At 47.5% G+C, this 23,530-nt stretch overlaps 1 protein-coding gene across 1 annotated transcript; it reads left to right on the plus strand.

Annotated features, from left to right (window-relative positions):
• Positions 1-796: 796 nt before the first annotated feature.
• DIPK2B (divergent protein kinase domain 2B) lies at positions 797-20,456 on the plus strand. The gene is made up of 5 exons (XM_063181678.1): positions 797-1,199; positions 6,742-7,006; positions 15,678-15,851; positions 18,000-18,288; positions 19,491-20,456. The coding sequence occupies exons 1-5, from the start codon at positions 970-972 to the stop codon at positions 19,832-19,834; spliced, it is 1,302 nt and encodes a 433-aa protein (XP_063037748.1). The 5' UTR covers positions 797-969; the 3' UTR covers positions 19,835-20,456.
• Positions 20,457-23,530: the final 3,074 nt, after the last annotated feature.

Consider the following 23,530-nt stretch of genomic DNA (forward strand, 5'->3'; position numbering starts at 1 on the left):
TCCCTGGCCCTGAGCATCCTGCCAGATATCCTAGCACAGTCCCCAGCACCCAGGTCAGGATGGGTAGCCACCAGTTTCCAGAACTTCCAAGTCTTTGTCCTAACAAGAACAGCTTTTGGTGTGATCACAGTAATCTCCAAGTCTATTTGAAATCTCTGACATTCTCCTGAGTTCACCCCCATCCCTTTCTCTAGCTTCTTTCCAGCGCCAGGACCATCAAGAAAAGACATTCCAAAGCACACAAGTCTTGCTGAAAACCTCATTTTCCAAGAGGGGCGTAGAGGTCAGGCTGCTCCATCAGCTGGGAGTTTTGGGAAAGCTGCAGGCTATCCTGATTTCTTTCTTTTTAGCAATCACTGCTGAACAATGCTGTCTTCAAGAAACAGAACAGTGATGATTCCACCTGACAGCCTTTCCAGAGAAGGGCCAAGGAAGCATCCAAGAAGTCACATCATGCACCACCACAAATCTCCATGAATAAAGCAACAACAAAGGTCTGGCTTCTGGTAAAATGTGCATTTCTGCCATGCTACTACTCCTCCCAAATAAATTTTTTTACTAGGTGTCCCACGTCTGCCCTTTTCTCCAGCGACAGGATATCCTTCATTTGTCTGCACCAAGAGCAGATGAGCACTTCTTGGTGTTGTTTCCCAAGTCTGCTGATGGGAGGGTCAGCAGGGGCCAAAGCAGCTGCAACAAGGAGAGGAAAGACAACCATGGCAACCCAAGTTATCTGCATCCTCCATGTATTTCCTTCTCCACACCCTACAGCATATCTTTCCCACCCAAACCTCAAGCCAATAGAGCCAGTGACCAGCTGGCAGGATGGGGACTGCAGCCGTGTCTCCTGCACCCAGAGTGTCCGGCTGCGTTTCGGGGCGCACCACTGCAGGCTGAAGCCACCAAAAAGAGACTGAAATCCTAGAGAGGGACAGCTTGCAAAAAGCAGAGAGCTCTCCACTACTGTAGATGGGGCTCTGGATATGCTGCCTTTGCTCCAGAGCTGCAGATCCATTGATGCTGCTCCTGGTTTTGGCTCTGGGCTGTAACCCCTCCACAGCAGCAGCAGCAGCAGCTTCTCCGTCTGTGCCCCACGTCAAACCCAGCTACAGCTTTGGCCGGACTTTCCTGGGACTTGATAAATGCAACGCCTGCATTGGGACATCCATATGCAAGAAGTTCTTTAAAGAGGAGATAAGGTCAGAAACTCAGCAGAGTAATTTTTAAAGCATACTGTATAGTAAATTTCAAAGTTGCCTGTTAGAATTTCCAAGTGTTTTCATGAGCAACAATGCACCCAGTTGCCATTACAGCACTTAGTATTTTAATTAATGCCTGTAAGCTCATGCTTTGTCTCTTCTTTTAAAGCAATGCAAATGTGATCAGACTTCAGCCCTAAACTATAACTTGAAAGCAGGAGTAAAAGGCACAGATTTCTGTCTAGAGAGGGGCTGTGAAAAATCTCAAAGCAGTGATGGGGGAAAGGAAGAAATCAGCCTGTTTAGATTTACTGGAAGTATTTTATTATGAGCAACTGACTAAAGGCAAAAAGGAGTTTAGCTTTGTAAGCTCCCAACAGAGTATGTTTACTACAAACATACAAACATGCTGTATAATTCTGTACCAGGTGCAACAACGTGAATGTGCAGAATTTCATGTTTTAACTAAGATCAAAAGGGATCTAAACCTGCCTGAGGCATGAGGACTTTGCACATGAGGTTACCCACACGCTTGGAAATAGCACGCAGCTAAATTACTGGTACATTTTGGGGAGATTTGTGTGAGAACTTGAAGGCAGAAATTGCATCTGCCTCACCGTTGATGAGACACACACTGTCCAAGTGGTCATTGGACCAATCCAATCATTTTTAAGCTCAAAAGCTGATGACAGCAGGGAAAATGTTGCCACTTGAATTTGAGGAAAAATTCAAAGGCAGTGCTTGGCAGAGGAAGGCTTTATTGGGTCTGATATGATTTATAGAGCCATATGCACTTTCTTTTATAGATATAAAAGCCTGGGGGAGAAGAAATTATTATAGTAAAATTGTATTTTTAATGCTATAATGTAAGTAGTATAGTATTAGACAAATCACCGTTTTTATCTTAAACTATCCTATAAAACGCAGCATAGTAAAACCATAATGGTTTGTCTGGGGTGGACTTGTAATACCAGACATCCATCCTTGCACTGCTGCTGGAAAAAAGCAGCTTGTGGCTTTGCTGAGCCAGAGCACTCCTTGCTGTTGCACATTGGGGGTCCCATCCTTGTAACTTTGCCCTTTTGCTTTCCACGTGTACAGTGCCAGAGTGAGCAGTGAGTGAGGAGCACAGGGCTGAGTGCCCAGCCCAGCCTGGATTCCCAAAATGAAATGAGTGAGGTGCACAGTGCTCAGTGCTGGGTTTCTCCCAGCCCAGCCTGGATTCCCAAAATGAAATGAGTGAGGTGCACAGTGCTCAGTGCTGGTTTCTCCCAGCCCAGCCTGGATTCCCAAAATGAAATGAGTGAGGTGCACAGTGCTCAGTGCTGCTTTTCTCCCAGCCCAGCCTGGATTCCCAAAATGAAATGAGTGAGGTGCACAGTGCTCAGTGCTGGGTTTCTCCCAGCCCAGCCTGGATTCCCAAAATGAAATGAGTGAGGTGCACAGTGCTCAGTGCTGGTTTCTCCCAGCCCAGCCTGGATTCCCAAATGAAATGAGTGAGGTGCACAGGGCTGAGTGCTGGGTTTCTCCCAGCCCAGCCTGGGTTCCTGTCCCGAAATGCAGCGTGGATTTGCAATCAGCCCAGCAAGCTCAGCTGGCTGATGGGCTGGTGTGGGTCTGCAGGGGCCAGGGGTGCATCGAGGGTAGTGTAGTGTCTGCTCTGCATTTTATTCCCTACAGCACCACAGGTGCCCCAGCCTGCTCCATCCCCGCTCACCTGTGCAGTGTTTTTAGGGAATTGCAGCCAGGTACAAAGCAGCTCCTTTTTTTTTTTACTCCCACCTGGCCACTGGGGAGGCTGGGGCCTTGCAGGTTCCCTCAGCCCTGCCAAAACCAGCAGCAGTGCCTCTGGCTGTGGGGCTGCAGCTGCACAGTGGGCTGTGGGAGGGAGGTGCTACGTGAGCCAAGGCAGGAGGGCCCCGTGCTGGATTTCCTCCAGGGGACAGCAGGGACGGGGTGCAGGCGCGCACAGGGTCCCTCTGGGCTCCAGGAGTGCAGAGCCACAAACATGTGGGAGCACAACTCTCCTGCCTCAGGGGACACAGAGGGGCTCCCCAAGCCAGACACTTCTTTTTCTCTCCCACCAGCCCGCAGCTGGCTTCCCACACACGAGTGATAACGTGAAGTTCTGCTGTGAGGCTTTGGGAAGGGGAACTTAAAAATGTTCTCCTGAGCACTCACTCAGCTTCAGGCTTTCCTTTGCATGGGTAAAACTTCTTCTCCCACTTGATTTCTTGAAAAACAGGGATTTTTTTTTTTATTTAGGGAAATTTCAGTGATGCTTGCACTCTTTGATCCACCCTCGTACCTTTTCACATGTTTGCAAAGGTGTATGGCACTTGGGCACTTGGGTTTCTCTGTGCTAATTCACATTGGAACATGCTTCATTAATTCTCCATCGTTTCTGGGAGCTCTGACATGCGTTCACAGTGAGAAGATGTGAGTTTTGTTCCCAGAATGGCTGGTGACTCATTTTGTGCTCTAATGCTCTATACTTCCCTTATCTTTGCCCAACTTTATCCATCTGTAAATGAGGACACCAAGCCTGTCTACCAACTGTACTGAGAGCAGAGTGCAGTGGAAGTTTTTTGTAAAATATCAGATTTTCAAAATACCGCAGAACTGAGCCGACCAAAGCTATTCAAAAACTGGTGCCAATGCTGGTCCTGAGCTTTGTCCAAAAATAATGGGACAGAAAACTGAAAAAGCTGGAATGCTTCAATTAGAAGGGGATTCATAGGTTTTTTTGTTTTGTTTTGTTTTAAGACTTAGCTTACTTCTGAAATTCCAAATGCAAGCAAAATTATTTTGGCTGAAACAAAATACTTCCTTTCATTCAGGAAATAAACAAAGGAAAACTAGTTTGGATTTCTTCAGCATTTAGTTCTGGGTTCATCTAAAATCTGTAATCTATGACTCACTTATTTGCATAGATTTTACTGAAGGTCTTGGAGGATTTGCTGGCCCTTAGCTAAAAAGCTCTGTACGAGAGGGAGCGGTTACAGCACAACTTGATGATGAATCCTGAAAGTATCCAGCAAATGTGCCAGGCCAGCACTGTGCTGCCCAGAAATGATGCCAAATACAGACTTGCTGCAGCCCATGGCGGGTTCCCAGGCCAGGGTGGTTCTCCCCCCAGAGATCTGCAGAGGGAATCACTCCATCCACCCTCAAATTAATGCTCAGCCCTGGATTTCACACATCCATGTGCTGCTTGCACACGGGAGGTGGCACTTTCCTGCTCTCTGCCTGATGTGAGTTCCCTTGAACACAAAAGCTTGAGTCAAGTCACAAGGCGTATTTGTGCTTAACTTAAAAAAAAATAAGAAGAGAGAAAGAGAGGAAGAGAGAGAGAGAGAGAGAGAAAGAGAGAGAGAAAGAGAGAAAGAGAGAGAGAGAAGAGAGAAAGAAAGAGAGAAAGAAAGAGAGAAAGAGAGAGAGAGAAAGAGAGAAAGAGAGAAAGAGAGAAAGAGAGAAAGAAAGAGAGAAAGAGAGAAAGAGAGAGAGAGAGAGAGAGAGAGAGAGAGAAAGAGAGAAAGAGAGAAAGAGAGAGAGAAAGAGAGAAAGAGAGAAAGAGAGAGAAAGAGAGAAAGAAAGAGAGAAAGAAAGAGAGAAAGAAAGAGAGAAAGAAAGAAAGAAAGAAAGAAAGAAAGAAAGAAAGAAAGAAAGAAAGAAAGAAAGAAAGAAAGAAAGAAAGAAAGAAAGAAAGAAAGAAAGAAAGAAAGAAAGAAAGAAAGAAAGAAAGAAAGAAAGAAAGAAAGAAAGAAAGAAAGAAAGAAAGAAAGAAAGAAAGAAAGAAAGAAAGAAAGAAAGAAAGAAAGACCAGAGCCATCTCTTCCCAGTACGTGCCTGGCACGCTGTGCCCACTTTGCAGATTAGGCACTGGGAGGGGTCCTGATGCACAACAATCACAGTGAGGCACAGAAATTATTCTCTTTTCTTTAATCCTAGCTCAAAACCAGACCAAAACTAAAAAACCTAAACAAAACACCAACAAACCCACCAAAACAAAAAACCCAAACCCAAACAAAGTGTTTATTATCATGTCAGGTGCTTTAATTTTAGGGAATCTTCAGTTTTGTACCAGGCAAAATGCCCAAACAACTGAAAAGCTGGAATCCACCAACCTGTTCTCACAAGGTTTCCCCACTTCTAGCCATCCTCCATGGTAAATTTTTGGAAGGAGGCACATGGCAGGAGTTGAAAGCCAAAGCAGGGGAAGCACCAGGGTTTCACCCATCCTGGGCACCCAGAACTCAGCTGCACAGGGTCTGTGATGGGAAAGGGAGTTGGGTGCTGCCTTCAGGAGGGATCATCTGATCAGTTCATGATTGCAGATGGTGGCTCGTGTCACTGAGTCAGTTATTTGCCTGAAATCATAGAAAATTAATCCTCCCCAAATTTCTCTGTGCCAATTTCTCAAATGGAACTTGAAAGGAACGACCAGCTTCAGCTTTCAGATTTGTTAATGTCTTGTAAGCTGTCTGAAACTCCAGCTAGGCTAATCCTGCAGGGAACCTCTTGCCTCTCCTGTTTCACTTCTGAGCTGCCGGCTTTAATTTAGGGTGAGATTAAATGCGGACGTGCGTTCCTACGCACTTGGACAAGGAGCTCAGGGCAGGAGGGTTCAGAGGCAGCAAGGGCAGGATGCTGGCCAAACCAAAGGTCAGAGTTGGGCCATTTTCCAAGAGCAGGTTACAGACATCCTCCCAGAGCAGGCACCGCGCTCCTCGGCTCTGGCGTGTGGGCAGGGCTGAGGGGGCTGCTGAAACAAAAAACAATTACCCAATTACCCAGCCCATATGCTCCCCTCCTGTGCCTGTGGAGGGGGAGCAAATTAGTGCAAGATCTCCATGGCTACAGAGGTGCTGCACGCCCAGGGCACACGCACCCTGTCCCCCCATCACTCCCTGTATCCCCATCATACCCCAAACTCTGCTGCTATCAAGGAGGTCACTCATCCTGGCTGAAAAATAGTCAGGGATGTTGGGGGAGAAAATATAGGCAGGGATGTTAGGGGAGACAAGTAGACCCCTGCACGGACAAAAGCCACCACCTCAAAACAAGAGGTCATTTTGATATTCCCAAGTACATTTGTGGTTAGGTTTTAATATCAGGATGGACCTGCAAAGTGTCAAGTACTCCTTTTTTGGGACACTTTCTCTAGAAACAAGAAAATTTAAAAACACCAGGAATTCTTCAAGAACCAAAACCTTGAAGCCCTCTCCCTTTCCTTCCTCCCTCTACCCAAAAGATCCAGTTTGGGTGTTTTACCCTTCCCTCCATGGCAGCATTCATGACAAGAGATGCTTGTCATTACTGGGAAGCAAAGAAGGGCTTTTTTACCAAAGAACATTCCCTTAGCTGATGGTTTCAGCCTGCTCCCCCCGGGACCACCCAGCCAGAGTGACAGAGCCTTTTCCAGGCAGTGTCAGGAATGCCCAGGGCCCGGCCTGGAGGAGCAGCTCAGCAGGGCAGGCGCTGTGTCCATCCGTGCGGTTTTTAACCCACTCTCCATGGGGCTCTCCCTTTGGTTTGGCAGGTTTGACACCTGGCTTTCTTCTCATTTAAAGCTGCCCCCCAGCTCCCTGCTCAGCTACTCGGGCAACTACACGGACGATGCCAAGAGCTGGCGGCTGGTGGACATCACCCGCCTGACCTCCAAGTACCAGCACGACCGGGCGGACAAGCGCATCTGCACCTCCCTGCTCGGGACCAGGAGCTGCAGCCTGGAGCGTGCCCTGCGCCGCACACAGCGCTTCCAGAAGTGGCTGAGGGCCAAGCGCCTCACGCCCGACCTGGTGCAGGTCTGTCTGGGGATTGTGGTGCCCCAACACAGCTGGGGGAGCACAGGGGAGAGCAAGGCCCATGGGGTTTAGGGGTGTGAAAATGGTCTTGTGGGGATGTGGTTGTGACTCGCTGGTTGGAGGGTGAGATTGGGTGGTGGCGGGTGCTCGGCCTGGTCAGTGGCAATGGGGCAGCCTTGTGTGCCCTGAGCCAAGTCTATGGGACAAAGGAGTGTTGGAGCAACAGGGGGTAGCACAGTCAGGATGGACGGAGAGCAGAGATCTCTGCAGCCAGGTCAGGAACTTGGGGTTTATTGCAAAGGGCCTGGGGGCTGGGCCCTGCTGGGAGCTGCCAGCCACAGCTCAGAGCAGGCCCGAGAGAAGAGAGGGGCAGAGAGGATGAGAGGGTAAGAGCATAAAAGCGTAAGAGAGTAAAAGGCAAGAGCTAAAAGGCAAGAGGTAAGAGAGCAAAGTTAGCAAAGTTCCCATTACAATACAATAAATCTTCTTCTGTGTTGAATATTCTGATTCTCACTAACCAATCTAGTACAAGATAGAAATCCCATAGCATTTACATACAGCCTATAAGAATCATTACATTACCATACTTTGTTACATTTTAAAACCTAAAATCTCCTCTTTGGGCACCTTCTGCCAAGCTGGCAGGGTCTGCTCTGACCCTTGGCGCTGCCTGCAAGCAGAGGGTATTGTTTCATCAAAAGGGGATTAATTACGTTCAGCCCAGCCACACCATTGTTTTCCAGTTGTTCAGCAACTAAGGGATCTCAAAGCTTGCTTTCATTTCAATCTCACCTATAGTTTCTATATTCTCAAAATCTTTTGCCAGGCACTCATATTTATAAGGCTTTCCTGTTTCATCTTCCCCAACAAAGGGGAGAGGCAAAGTGATGCCCTGAGGGGAGGAAAAGTGCCACAGTGGAAGGCCAAGCCCTGCCAGCCATAGGTAATGCCGTGGCACAGCCTGTGCAGGGCTGGGATGGGCTTGGCCCCAGCACCAGCTCCTGGCTCCTTGCGCAGGTTGAAGATGAAGTCCTGTGCAAAGCCATAGCACCAGGTTGTAAGAGCCAAAATGAGAGATTCGGGACTCCAGGCAGGTCTCTAAAATGCAGCTTATTCCATCCAAGAGGTTACAGCAGTCCAGGGTGGTGGGTGACAGAGCCTGTGCCTACAGCTGTCAGCTCCAGCTGCAGGCAGCCCTGGAGACCCTTTGGTTTTGGTTACATTGCATTATATACTTTTCTTTGCTGAGCATCTTCATACAGTAGAACCAATCTATACCTTAGCTATTATCTATAGCCTATCATGACTACTATAATTACCATCTTCATGTTACTGTTCTCCAATCACTAAAAGTTAGTACATTGCAGTTTAAGCTAGAAGTTGTTTTTCAGTTTTCTTGCAGTGGAAAATTCTAAGATGTTTTTTCTATTTGCAACATGGGCAGGCTTGTTTGCCTGTGCTATCTTTCTGCTTGGTAAAAACATCTTCTTGTTTGAGATGGATTTATCCTTGGCTTTAAGTCACAAAACCCCTTCTAACTAACACACCCTTTGCCTCCTTGGTTATCCAGTAAGACTGGCTCAGCAATTCTTTTCTTCTATATCAAAACTTGTTTCCATCTCTATTCCTTCATCAGACTCTACATTTAAAAATCTTTCTGCTAAGCACACATATCTGTGAGACTTTCTTGCCAAACTTTCGTCCTTCCCAACACCAGGTGGCTTCAGGCACGGGGGTAACAACAGGCTGTGCACACAAATGTGGTAACAGCTCCAGTGGGGAGATTGCTGCCGTTTTATTTTTTTTTCCTAATTTTCCATCATGTCTCAGCATTGTGGGGTTTTGGGTTTTTTTCCATCATAAATTTGTACCCACAAGGGCAGCCAGTGCCTTGAAAGCAATTTTACTTTGGGCCAGGGGCCAAGTCAGTGCGGTTCTCTCTTGCTGGTGGCTGGCAGGACCAGGGGCATGGGCAGCCAGAGCCAAAGCCTCGATTACTCACCCTCCTGCCGTGCATAGCAAATGACCTCAGGCACAAGGAAGCACACTGCCCTTTCCCCACAGTCCTGGGGTGTCACAGGTGAAGCCAGGACAGGAGCACGGTGAGTGTGGGTCACACCACCAGGTAAATGGGCAGCCACAGCACAGGGCAACCCCCTCACCCCATCCAAACAGCACCAAAACATCACAATAACCCCTGGAAAGGGCAGGGGCCAGGGTGGGGCTTGGATATGCACTGAACCAGACCTGAGAGATAAAGGATTTTTCAATTTTCTTCCCATTCCAAGAGAGAAGTGACTGTGAAAAGTGACTTCGTTTATATTTGTATACAGGCAGCTGCTTCTGCAGCCACTGAGCTTTGGTGAATGCTAAAGCTATCCTGCTTTAGTTCTTCCTCTGCTGGAAGGAAGAGCTAAACTTACTCTTCCTCCTCTTCCCTGTGGAGCAGCAGCTTAGGAGAGAGAGAGAGGGAGGGAAGGATACACTGGGGTTATGCCTGGACTGCCCAAAAAGGACTCACCCAAATCCCTGCCAGTCCAGCACAGCAGGTCACCCTGAAGTCAGCACCCTCCACACCTGACAGAGAAAGGATTTTTGGAGCCAAGCTACACTGTACTTTGCTCAGTAACCTCGGGAGAGGCACTAGAGAGAGGGAATGGGTGTCACTTCCACCAGAGCATCCCTCACCTGAGCTGTGGGCAGGGTCACCTCCTTAGGCTGGCAGGCAGCCCAGGCACTGCTGGGCACCCCTGTAGCCCCAGGCAGCACTGCAGGGCCTGCAGGAGGGCAGGTTGGGCTGCCAGGGCCCCCAGCCTTGCTGGAGTGTCCCAGGTGTTTGTGCCAAACTCTGCTGTCCCCCTGCTCCCAGAGCTTAAAACTTCAATTTGCTGAGCTGGGTGAAAAAGTAACTGGAGAAATGTGGCTCTGTGGTATCTCAGACCTGCTGCAAAGCTAAATCATCAGCTGAGCACAAATCCTTCTCCTTAAAAGGCTCTTCATGTGGTACAGTTTTGCCTACCCTGTCGTCCCGGAGTCAGACATGCCAGCTGAGCTGGCAGGGCTGCACACAGGGGCACACACACATTTATGGGTGCACATGTGCACACACAGTGCCACCAGAGAGCCTGCTGGGGCACCCTGCCCTCGCACCTATCCAGTTTCTCCCAGGAATTCCCTGTGCAGGGGAATTCTCAGCAGCAGTGGGAGCTGAGCTGATGCAAGCTCCAGGGCACCTCTGAGTGAGCCCAGGGCCAGCCTGGGGGGACGTGCCCAGTGACAAACTCCCTGGGACATTGCATCAACCCCTTCTAGCAGCTTTGGAGTTGGAAAGGGCGTGAGAGGCTGCAGGGAGGCCCAGACCTTTGCACATCAGCCTCAGGATTGCTCTGGTCGTGTTTTCACAGTCCTTTGGTTCTGTAAATCAATCTGAGGAACAAAAATTGGAATTTAAATCCCTTCTAACAGCATATAGATTTGAATACACAGAGAAAAATAGTGATCCAGAGACCCTGGGACTTCCTCATCACCAAATTTCTGCAACAATCCCTGTTTAAGATCAGGCATGTGCTCTGCAAAATGGCTTCTGGTCTCACACTGATCTTAATTAAAAAACTGCCAGTGGCAACAACATTTCAGTCATACTGTGTGTGTGAGTCTGTGAGTGAGACCCCATCCCAGCCCTGCTGTGTGGGGCACCACAGGTTACAGTGTGACCTCCCCAGCCCATCCAGCCCTACAGGGATGGGGATCCCCTTCCTCCCTGGCCATCCCAGGGTGGTTATTGGTAACTTTGTGCAGACATCTTTTCTTAAAAATCCTTTCCTTAGGATTTTTCCTCCTGAGAAGCTGAGAGGCCTCAGGAGCAAAATATAAACATTGATTATCTGCTGCTGTGGAATGCAACAGGTGGATTTTTGATTGGCCCGTGTTGCATGTTTGTAATCAATGGCCAATCACAGCCCAGCTGGCTTGGACAGAGAGCCCGAGCCACAAATCTGGAAAGGGCAGGGGCAAGGGTTATCATTCTTTGGTATTTTATTCTTAGCTAGCCTTCTGATGAAACCTTTTCTTCTATTCTTTTAGTATAGTTTTAATATAACATATATCATAAAATAATAATTCAAGCCTTCTGAAACATGGAGTCAGATCCTCGTCTCTTCCCTCATCCTAAGACCCCTGTGAACACCATCACAGTAACCCAGCAGGAGCCACTGGAGAGGGGGTTTTGGGGCTCCCATTTGTCTCTGCAAGTACTTACCTAAAGAACTGCTCTCACGGCTCTGTACTCCCACTCTCCCTTTCTCAGAGGTGTTAACAGAGCACCTCTCCCAAGGCCTGACAGGATGCCCAGGCTGTTTCTCAGAGCTGCAGTCACACAGCACTGCTTGTTCTCCCTCCCCTGCAGTTTATCCTGTGCAGCAGCAGCACTGGGGAAAGCTCATGGGCCCAGGTAATTCTGTCTGATAGACAGAGCACCATGACAAACCACAACGTGCCTGAATCACAATGACAGACCATGAGGTGATGTTTTTCCACTTTACACTGCCTACCCTGCCTGACCCAGCCAGCAGCTGAGCCGCCTGCCACAGCGATTATTGCGCCAGCCACAAGGAAAATCTTTACTGGATTCAGCAAAGTCTTCAGTCTTAAAATCCAGCCTGCCTCAGAGATGAGCAGGATTTGGCTGGGGCTCAGCCTGCTCAGCAGCCCCAGACACACACAGCTTCACCAGGAGCTCATCCCCTCAAACCACTCTGGGTGCTTGCCTGCTGGAGGGGCTACAAAGCAGGTTGGTTTCAGCACAGGTCACCCACAGGGAAAATTTACAGCCCTGCCTACAAAGCACAGCCTGGAAAATGCTGAAAGCAAACAGAGGGAAGCAGTACCAAGGTGAAAATCCAGCATTTGCAGATGGATTGTCTAGGATGGACTGTTTGAGACTACTGACCAGCAACTATTGACCAGCAACTACTGACCAGCAACTACTGACCAACAACTACTGACCAACAACTACTGACCAGCAGCTGCTGACCAGAAACTATTGACCAACAACTACCGACCAGCAGCTGCTGACCAGCATGTCATCCTGCCCACAGCAGAAGCACCAGCACCCTGGTTATGAGTCCAGTCCACATCTCTTCTTGCTGCACAGGGCCAGCAGCTCATTCACATGTCCAGTTGTCTATCCTAGGGAAGGATGGACACTCTGGGGCTCCCAGAGCCACCTCCTAGACCTGCCACCTCTTTGACCCAGTGCCTCATCATCAGAGACTTCCATAACCCTGCTGGCAGTGGGGATGAGTTTCTCAGAGCATTCTTACCTTCTTTCTTTTGGGAGTTAAGGAAACCCTTGGATTCACATTACCAGGAGCTATAGGTGCTTTGACCCCTACATCCAAGTGTTTCCTCCTGGAACCCATCCTAAACCTGGTAGTTTGGTGAAGCTGGACCCGAGTAGTGGCTCATGGGGCAGGAGGCAGCTGTGATCCTGGTCTGGGCCGTCTCTCCTTGGGCTGTCTGAAAAGAAAACAGAGCAAGAAATCTTCCACAAGTTGTCTTTACATCCAAGTGAATTCTGGGTGTGTCTGTGCTATATATGCATAAACTCATGGAGTTTAAAATGCATCCTGTACTGTGTAATAGGGTTTAAGAACTCTCAGCTGAGTGGAGTAGGCTTTGCAGGAACTACTCACTATCACATATAGAAATGTGGGTATTTAATCAAAGTAAATAAGAAGCTTTCCACATCAATCACAAACAATACATCAGGCTGTCTGTCAGGTGTTATTCTCTGGGGTGATAAGTCACTGCAAAGGACTTAAGATATTCTCAGATAAATCTGTATCTCCAATGTTTCGAGTGTGTGTTCCTCACATTTTTCTTCCGTTGACAGTTTTTGTCTGACAGTTTTACAACTGCAGCTCCTTTTCTGCTGTAGAGATGTTTCCATCAGCCTGCAGGAAGGTGAGACCCCTCTCCACTGAAACAGTCAAGCAGGTGCTGAGCTTTATGCTGGTGACTCTCTCTGCTGAAACCAAAAGGCCCCATTGCCCAGTTTTTGGGGGTTGGGGCTTCATTGAACTGTAGCTGCACCAATGTTCGATGCAAAAATGTCAGCACCCAGCCCTACTCCTCTGGTCCCACTCCTCCCTGGAACAGTTCCTCAGGAAATCAGCAGCCATGAGCACCACATCAGCAGCACGTGCCCACATTTACATTGAGGATGAGTTCTGACCTCAGAAAAACCCTAATTACACCATCCATGCCTTCTCTGCCACTGTGATTTATGTTCCCACTGTGTACTCTTCAGGGCCTCAGCCTTTGCGTTTCAGACTCCTGGAAGCAGCAAGGCTTTCTAACTTTGGCTGCAAATATTTGCATGCACACAGAGCTGCAAGAGACTTTCTCCACCATTTATCTCTTACTTTACACGGCTTTTTCTGCTCATTTTTTATCACTTCTCCTCCAAAGGGAAAGTGACAGAGTCAGCCACAATGTTCCTGCAAGTGCTGCAAGACAGAAATCCATAACCATCCCTCCCCATGCACCTCTTCTGTGGTTTTACATAATTAATTGAGAAAAAATTTTCCTCATAAGGCTACACCAGAGGAGAGGAGTGTATGAAGACTTGCAGCAGGAACTGAGTAGAATTATTTTTGGCACATGTTTTTTTTTTCTTTTTGGGAAGGAAGGTTTTTTGGTTTTCATAAAACAACATTTCAGTTGTGGTTGAGTTTCTCAGGTAGTTTTGACCAGCTGTTGGCATTTTGGACTTGTTTTGTGCAACTGATGGCCAAGGAAGGAGTGGTTGGAGTATCACTGAGGCAAACAGGGATGCAGAGGAAGAGACGTGGGACATCTAATTCCCCCCTTTCCTCCTCCAACTGGGAAAGTGTGCTACTCATCCTTTCCATGTTCCTTCATGTCTTTGTCACGGCTGGGTGGTTCAGGGTTGTGTGCCAAGTGAACAGCTCGCACAGGAGGGGCTGGAAGGAGCTGCCCCAGAGCTGCCACGTGGGCTGGGGAGATGCTGCGTCACATCTTTGCTCCCAGCGTGGAGGATGGCAGCGAGCAGCCTGAGCTCCACCTCCCCTTCCTCTGAAGCACATCTCCCAGCCATCAGGTTATAAACGAAACTCAAAAGAGCAAATTTGGCAAATGGAATAATTTTTAATAAAGAGGCTGAAAAAACCTGATTCCCTTCCCCAGCAGAGGCATGTCAGGGCAGTGATTCTGTGCCATTGTGGGCAACACTCCATACATAAACTCTCCTTGGCTATTAAGGAAGACTAACTGAAAAATAAAAAAAGGCCATTTTTGACTATGAAGGTATAATTTTCTATGCTGTTTATCCCAGCCATAGATTGCTCATGCAATTTTACGAGCCAAACCTCCAAATCTGAAGGGTGAAATACAGTGATAATTGACTCCATTAGCCCAACGGTTCTCTATTTGTTGCTGCTATTTACAAAAAATAAACACAGACTATTTGGTTTTGATAGTTAATGCATGAGTTTATCAGAGAGAGAACATATCCTGTGCTTATACTCACACATAATGTTTATTTACATTTTTAAAGCATGTTTACTGACCTTAGCAAATAGTATTTCCAAGAAAGCTGCTCTCAGGTTAAGCAAATAACGAAGTGATCCGAAGATTATTTAACGAGGGAAGTGACTCACTGCTGTAACAACTGGAGGGCCTCCCCCAGGAATGCCAGGGCTGGAAACCCAGGCAGAGGGAAGAGTCCCATGGTGTGGAGTGATGTGGTGCTGTGCAGCTGGGGGAATATGAGGTTTGCAGTGCCCAGCAATGAGGGCCATTCTTGAAACCTGAGTTGGGAAATGGCATTTTTGGGTGGCACAGGTCCTCTCCTGGGAAGGGTGAGATGCCCTGTGTGCCCACACCCTTCAGAGCTGTGCTGCAGCAAGCAGGGGCACAGTGGGCAGAGCACAGAGGTGTGTGAACACCCCAGCATGACCCAAATGTTGCTCTCGGGGGTCTCTGTGGTCAGGATGACCCTGAGATGTCTCAGAGACTCTATTTTCCCAGCTTGGCAACTGAAGAAGGAGTCAGGATTCTTCTGTTCTGGTTTTCAAGGCTGTTTATTTTCTGTTATCTATAATATTCTTTTCCTGGCCTGCTGAGGTTCATTCAGCAGGTCAGTCCGTGGCACACAGCCCGCCTTCAGGGTGGTGTTGTCTTTTTACACTATAAACTACATGTACTTTATTTACAATAACTTCCCAATACCTATCACCTAAGTTAGACAGTCCATCTCTACTCTAAACCAATCCAAAAGTGCCACCATCACACAGAAGATGGAGGCTAGGAAGAAGAAGAAAGAAGGACAAGGCACGCCCAAATTTCTCCATCTTGGCCTCTGAACCCCCATTCCAAAACTACCAAAATTCCACATTTTCACCCTGTCATAAGTTCAGTATTGTTCTACTCAAACTCTTGTGGCTTGTAACTCCTCGCACAAAGTTGGCAATTGTTTTGTCCATGGGCTAAAATCAAAGGCACAGGTGTTCTTGACCCCATGCCAAGGTCTCCAAGCCCCCTGTCAGGGTCTCAGGTCCTCCAGGGCAGAGGAATTTCCTGGGTTCTGACACATGGCAGTGTCTAGGGCTGGAATCAGAGCTCCCTGCTGGGTTTTCCCTTCTCCCAGGGCCTGTCCAGCCCCTTGCTGCGCTGCCCGTCCCAGCGGCTCCTGGACAGGATCGTGCGGCGCTACGCCGAGGTGCCCGACGCCGGCAGCATCTACATGGATCACCTCACAGACAGGGACAAGCTGCGCCTGCTCTACACCCTGGCAGTCAACTCACACCCCATCCTCTTACAGGTACGTGCCAGCCTGAAACACCACCCCACAGCCCCTCACAAGCAAACCCTTGCATGAGATGTGTGCCAGGCTCAGCGGCAGAGGAGTCTCAGCCCCAGTCCTTGTCAACTCCTTGGCCTTCAGAAAGTGTTTTTTCTTCTATGGAGTTGGGGGGCTGAAGCCTGGCAGGCTCATGAGGTGCTCCCTGCACTTCCAGTCTGTGAAGCTGGGGAGAGATAGGGAATCCCAGGTGTGTTATTGCACTGGAGCGCTGTGAAATCCAGGGTTTTACACATCCCCAACACTTCAAAGTGTTAGGTTTGCATTACTAATGCATTACATAAAATCACAGCCTGTTTCTGGAAGAGAAAGTGTTTTCTATTTGTGTTTTCCATTTGCCTGCTGCTGGTAACTGGCTCTGGGTTCCAAACCCCTGGGTTTGAAGGTGGTGATCTGGGAGGCCTCACGCCCTTCCCCTGGACCCATTCTGACCTGCCTGGCATGCAGCTCCTCTCTTTCCTTATGTGTCCAAGGGAGAATCCTCACCTTTCCCCATCCCACCTTTAGTCCTCACTGCTGGTTCCTGCAACCCTTCATGATTCCACAAAGAAAAGATGGCAGTGGCAGCATCATCCATCCCTGGCCCAAGGCCACTCTGGACTCAGCATCTCACAGGGCTCTGTGTGGTCCCAGGGAAGGGAAATGGTGCTGAGAGGCTCCTGGGGTCATTCAGCCACCCCAGTTATGGATCACTGGGACATGAAGCTGTGGCCCTTAGCAGCCTGAAGACACAGGAACACAACTTGAAGAGATGAGAATAATATACCAAAGAGAAAAAGCTAGATTTTTGCACAGTTGCCCAGAATGCCTTCGCAGCAGAAGGGAGAAGTAACCTTAAACATGAAGCTGGATGAGTTCATAGTGGCTTGGCAGGGTCTGAGGTGCTGGGGCCTGAGGTGCTGGGGACACAGATGAGCTGTAATGCAAATGACAGAAAGCCTAGTGCTGGCATAGCTCAGCAGTCACACGGTTTGGCACGAGCTGCAGGGATGCAGGAGCCCAGCCCAGGTGTCTCCACTGGAGCAAACACCCACCACTTCTGCCCCTGAGACTGCAAAGTCTCTTACAAATGAGCCTGGCAGTTCTCACCAATTAGCAAAAACTGCTTTAGCCTTACCTCAACTCCAAGCTGTGACTTCATCTGTTCAGTGCTCATGAGGGACCCATCAAAGACACCTAAATTTAGCTGTTCTGTGGCTAAAATTTTCATGAATCTGAAAACTATTATTATCTTGGACTTTCCACTTAGTCTCTCTTACAGAATAAGTCCCGAAATACCAGATTCTTCCTCTGTTACAAAAAAGAACCATAAGAAAAAGAAAAAAAGCATCCTAACTCCTCCAGGATGGGGTAGTAAGTACTTTTCCCAGCTGGATGGGCGAGGAAGGATTGCAGGGTGGTTTAAGAACCAAACCACAACCTTTCAGAATCTCTGCTTGTCAGAGCGACCCTGAGATATGTACAAGCTTCTTTTTCCCAGCCCAGCAGTCAAAGAAGGAGTCAGGAATTTTCTGTTCTTGTTCTCAAGCTTGTTTATTGTTTTTTATCTATAACATTTGTTCTCTGACCCGCTGCAGGTCTGTTCAGCAGGTTGAGCTGAGGGACACTGACCGCCTCAGAAGCAGTGTTGTCTTTTTATATAAAACTACATGTACATTATTTACCATAACTTCCCAATACCTATCATCTGTGTTAGACATTGAGCTTCTATTCTGAACCAATCTAAAAGCACCAACATCACCCAGAAGATGGAGGCTAGGAAGAAGAAGGAAAAAGGACAAGGCACACCCAAAGTCCTCCATCCTAGGACCCCAAGCCCTCGTTCTAAAAACCACAAAAATCTATTTATCACTCTGTGATAAATTCACTATCATTCCACTTAAACTTTCTTGACTTGTAATTCTTCATATAAAGGTTGGTAATTGTTTGTTCCAAGGGCTAAATCAAAGGCACAGGGGTCTTGGGGCTCGAGTCCTCCAGGGCAGCCAGAGGAATTTCCTGGGTTCCAACAACAGCCCTGCTGCTTGGAGCCAGAAAGGGCACTCTGAGAGGGAGGTGGCTCCATGAACAGAGGGCAGGGGTGATCCCCCATTGCTGTGCTTCCCACAGATCTTCCCTGACGTGGAGGGCTGGCCCTTCCCGCGGTACCTGGGCTCCTGCGGGCGCCTGCTGGTCAGCGCCAGCACCCGGCCCCTGCGCGACTTCTTCGGCGCGGCGCCCGAGGTGGCCGCGGACCTGGCGCTGCAGCTCCTGGCCGTGCTGCGCTCCATGGCCAGCAACGACCTCAACTACTTCTTCTACTTCACCCACGTGGACGCTGGCACCTTCGGCGTTTTCAGCAACGGGCATCTGTTCATCCGCGATGCCAGCACGCTGGGCATCATCGACAAGGAGGAAGGTACTCAGCGGGGTCCAGGCCACGCATCTGTCACGGGAGGGCTCGGGAGGCAGGGCAGACAAATCTTTTCCCTTCTGCCCTTGGCTCTACTGCTGCCTTTTTGTTTTATTTTTTTGGGTTTGTTTTGTTTGAATTTTATTTAATTAACCAAACACACCTTGCTAAATTAAATGATGAGAAGTTCGTGGAGACACTCACCATCAGCAGCTCCTGCCATCCTGGCTCTGAGTTGGGAAGGAGACGGGTGTTGTGTTTGTGCACTTGGTGATTTGGTGGCCACTCTGTAGCTGGCAGCAGCTTTCAGAGTGCATGGTGTGCCCAATGCTCCCATTTGAAGCCTTCCTTTTCAAACTTTTGCCACACAAATGTCAATATTTGCCACCAGAAATTTTGTAGTTTTGTTTGTACTCAGTAGTGGATAAAATTAGACCATTCTTACCTGCATTTATCACATTGACTAATAATGGTAATTATTATTTATAACAATATATATTATTGTTATATCTATTTTTATAACAAATATATATATTTTAATAACAAAATCTCCCTTTTTGTCACTTTTACATAAAATCAAGGGTTAGTATTCAATTTTCACGGGTTACATTGGTCTACTCCTGCAAGTAGAGCTAGTCAAAGACTATTCATCCAATAATTTAACAGTTTCATTTTGAATATTCAGATTTTCAAAAGGCTTTTCCTCAGCTCACACATTCAGCTGAGTATTCAGAATATTCAGAAGCAGCTGTCAGAAAATTTTCCACTGGATTTCCTTTTCTTATCCCAGCAGCTATGACTGTTAACTTGACTTCAGCCAGATGAGCTGTAGTTTCAATGTAATGATTTTGGTTAACATGGAAAAAATTACAGGTCTGGCTATTTGTGGCAGTTTTTTGTAGGAGCTCCACATTTTAGAACTGTACTCCAGTTCTCATTTTTTTCTGCATCAGCTTGACTCGACAGACTCATCTCCAGCTCCTCTGACAGGCAGCTCTGAAGAGCTCTGTCATTCAGAAAAATATACATATTTCAAAAGCAAGAAAATTGGCACACACAGAGCTTCCTCATCGAGTAATTTGCAGGGAAAGGTGGCCACATCCTTTAGACAGTAACAAACCTCATGTTAACACAGAGGCACAGCTATCTCTGGCTGCCCAGCAGCTCACCATTCTGCTTCCAACAAGCGGTTTAATTGTCCCCACCAGGGAGCCAGCTGATCGATGGCCAACAGGAGTACAGAGACATCTTCAGCTGCCTGACCGCGGACTGCCAGCCTGCCTTAGTGTCCTGTGACTCCATCAGGGACCAGCACAGCCTCGTCATGGTGTGCCAGGACCTCCTTCCCAAGCTGCTGTCAGGGAAGTTCCAGCCCCATGTGCAGGAGAGCATCAACGCCTTCCTGCAGCGCTGCGCCCGCGGCCTCGGCGACGACGACGGCGGTGCCAGAGAGGCCATGGCGGAGCTGGCAGGGATCCTGAAACCTCTGCGCTCCTGCGACTCCCGCTTCGCCTACCGCTACCCCGACTGCAGATACAGTGACAAATACTGACACTGGGGCTGGGCCTGCCAGGGACTGGGGCAGCGTCAGCCTCCTCCCAGAGTGGGAAGGAGAAAACAAAAAAAATTTGGGAAATTTAGTGACTACAAGACAATGGACAGGGATGACATCAGGTGCAGTGCAAAGAACCAAAAAGAGGCCAAAACTAACTACACAGATGTTGCAAAAGCAGGGGGAAAAATCAGGGAGGAAGACACAACTTGGAGGGGAAGATACGAAGGACGTGGCATGGATACTTAAAAAAAAAAAAAGAAGAAAAATTGTAGGTGATATGAAAGCCATCAAAAGGCATGGCATGCTATAAAGTGCAGGGACATGCACCAAAGCTTGCCCAATTGATCTCCATTGAAATCACAAGATTTCGTTTCCCATCCCGAAAGGAAATTTTCCAGGGTGGCTGGAAAGAGCTGCCCCAAATCTGGGGTGTTCTTGGTGTAAGAGGGAGCAGAGTGCACATGGGATTTATTATTCATCTGCTAGAGATGCATTTGTTACATGGGATATAGACGTGATGTATGGTTTAGACATGGTTTATGGATTATTAATGTTGTCATGACTGACAAGGGGCCACAGGATTAATAAATCTCGTTCACGTGTTTTGGCCTTGGAAGAATTTCCCATGCCATTTGTGAAAAACAGGATGCTTTTTTTGTTGAAAGGCAGGATGCTCACAACCAGCTAGATAGAGGATCTTTATTGCCAAGAAACTCTTTCTGATGGAGATGATATATAAATAATATGGGATGGATGGATGGATGGATGGATGGATGGATGGATGGATGGATGGATGGATGGATGGATGGATGGATGGATGGATGGTGGATGGATGAATGGATGGATGGATGGATGGATGGATGGATGGATGGATGGATGGATGGATGGATGGATGGATGGATGGATTTAAGACTTTCCCTGTGGCTATTTTTAATGTGCTAAGAATCATAGATAAATGGAACAACCAGATCAGTTCTGTACAATCACCAATCACATCTCACTTTTATAAAATATTTTAATTTTATTACTCTGGTGACACACAGAACAGCAAGACACAATCAAAAGCATTAAAAAGCTGAAAGGTTCCATGTTTCTTGGGACTTAATTTCTCTAATCCCCAAATATAATTGCTTCTAGTCTTTCCCAAGTCAATGGACAGTAATCAGAGACTAATACAGGACTTTGGTTTAAGGTGAGGAAAAAACTCCAGTCTGGGATGGGATTGTTCAGCAGATATTTTCACATTATTCTCTCTAAAATGGAGGAACCATTTGCACAAAACCATTCAAATGGGAAAATTACCTTTAGAGGAGAAGGAACACAGGCAGAGGATGAGACATTAATTTACACTGAGCCTGACAAGCTCTGCCAAACACTCAATACTCCAGTGTGGGTGCTGGGGCACCCCCCAAGAACTGGGGACATCTAAGTTTGACCAGCCAGAGCTACAGCAATCCTCATCCCTTTGCCTTCCAGAGGAGGAAGTGGTAAGCCAGTCCCCAAAGGAGTGAGTCAGGGGCTTAAAATTTGGGGTAGTTCTGAAAACATTTCGCAGCAATTGTCAAACCAGGGCTAGATGCAGGTGCCTCATTTTGCAGAAGATGGTTGCGAAAGTGGCAAAACACAACTTTTCTCATCCAGAATCTGTCAGTCCCCCTCATGTGAGCTCCCTGTGAGGTGTCAGAAGCCCACACCAAACCTTCCCACATGTGTGGGGGTCAGACAGACATCACCTGGGCTTGGGGCTTTCTCCTGGGATCCAGGCATGCAGGAATCACTGAGAAAATTTGACTGAGCTAAGTGAGAAAGGAGGCTTTCTGGATCATCCACAAGAATTTTCATCATGGAAAGAGTCTTCTTCTAGCTATGGTTAAAAAAATGTTAAAAATGTAAAGGCAGAAAAAGATGTGAGTGCATTTGCATTGCCAGTGGTTGTTCTGGCTTGTGTTGCACAGAGAGGGAATGAAAATCCAGATTTTGTGTTGGCTGTGAGGGGCTCTGTGCACAGAGAGCATCCAGCCTGGGGTTCCAGGCAGGGATGGGTGAAGGCTGATGGAACAGGTTGGGCATCCAAAACCCCACACAAAGGTCTGACACGGGGGAAATCTGACTCACGACAATTATTTTGCCTTTCTTCCTGGTGTAAAGTATCCAAGTGCACCTTTTACCTCTCAAGACGTAGAAACATTGGAAATAATTTGTAGGCAGGTTTAGCTGCAGGCCCAGATGGTCAGACAGCAAAGAGGTTTAAATATACAGCCTCAGCCACTGCAGCCCTCTTTCCTGCTTCCAGTCTATTTCTACATCATGGCTCTCTTCCAGAAGGAAAAACATGCCCTTCCCTGAGAGGCACAAGGCTGTCTAACAACCTGCTTCCAACAGTTTTTCTTGAATATGTCTGCATCTCCAATCTCTTGGGGAGTGGGTTTACCTGAGACCTGGGTGTTAGCTCTGGGCCCTTTTAACTGCAGAGATTATCCCACACTGTGCTGGAAACATGCAGAAAACACAGAGAGGAAGTGAGTGCTCAGCAGAGAATGCCAGGAGCAACCCCAGATCCCTCAGGACCAGCCCAGAATTGGGCAAAAGGACAGAGAAGTGTCCCACAGGCCCTGGTTACTCACAGCCCAAAGGAGATGGGGGTAAAACTCTTCAGAAGCACAAAAGTTTTACTTTGCTGCTTGGACTCATTTTGCAAGGCTGCAGCAGAAGCCTTGAGACACGTAGCATCTATTTTTACAGGGCTTGATTCAAAGTTGTTAAAGCTGAGAGGAGTCTCCCCACTGCTTTTAATAGACTTTGATACGAATTTAAATGAAAAAAAAGCCACTCATGATTAAAAAAAAAACAAAATTGTGGATTTACAAATTATTACAGCATTGGGAGCTGTGTTCTCCACCAGTTTCTTTGCAGGCATTGATGGCAAAGGCCAGGCTCATGTAAAACTGTGACTAACAAACCAGCCATAAAATCAGTCCATGGCTCAGAGAACAATAATTTTCCTAAACTAAATCTCATTTCCCTGTATTTCCCTGGCCTCCTTTCTTTTTTTTTTTTTTTTTTTTTTTTTTCAGAATTGCCAATTTTTACTTTTAATATTTTCCTTTTTCTTGGCAGTCAAACTCTGGAATCAGTGCCCACCCTGTCTGCCAGCTTCAGTCAAGCCTTCAAATCCTAGTGGGCCAAACTCCAAAAGGATGTGAAATTAACTTATAAATGGCAATTATTTAAAACCTAATCCTTCCCAAAAGAACTCTCAAGCAATTTTTTCCTCTCTGTGTTCGAGTTATTTCTGTCGGTGGCTTTGTTTGAGCCTTTGCAAACTGTTCCTGGTGACAATTTCAGCTGTTTCCACAGCAGAACAAGAATGGCAGGAGAGATCTTCCACCAGTCTCCCAGGCAGCCTCAGCACCTCCTTTTTCTCTGTGGGTAGTTTGCAGCTGCCTTTATGCCCAGCTGCTCCTCAGGCGTCTCTCTTAGTGCCACATATTTTTAGAGTTTTCATGTCAAGAGGTTTGTAAAACTGTGGTTTTGGCCTTACTTTGACTTTCAGTGTGTTTTGACACTGTGATTTCTCAGGGGGTGTTGAAGATTGCGATGCAAGATGTTTTCAACTACCATGTGTATGGCAGATTACCTTTGTCAAGTGGGCAGTTTGCCTTATCTCTCTCTTTGAGTGACCACATTCACTCC

This window comes from Melospiza melodia, chromosome 2 (genome assembly GCF_035770615.1).
Source record: "Melospiza melodia melodia isolate bMelMel2 chromosome 2, bMelMel2.pri, whole genome shotgun sequence".
NCBI classification, from domain to species: domain Eukaryota; kingdom Metazoa; phylum Chordata; class Aves; order Passeriformes; family Passerellidae; genus Melospiza; species Melospiza melodia.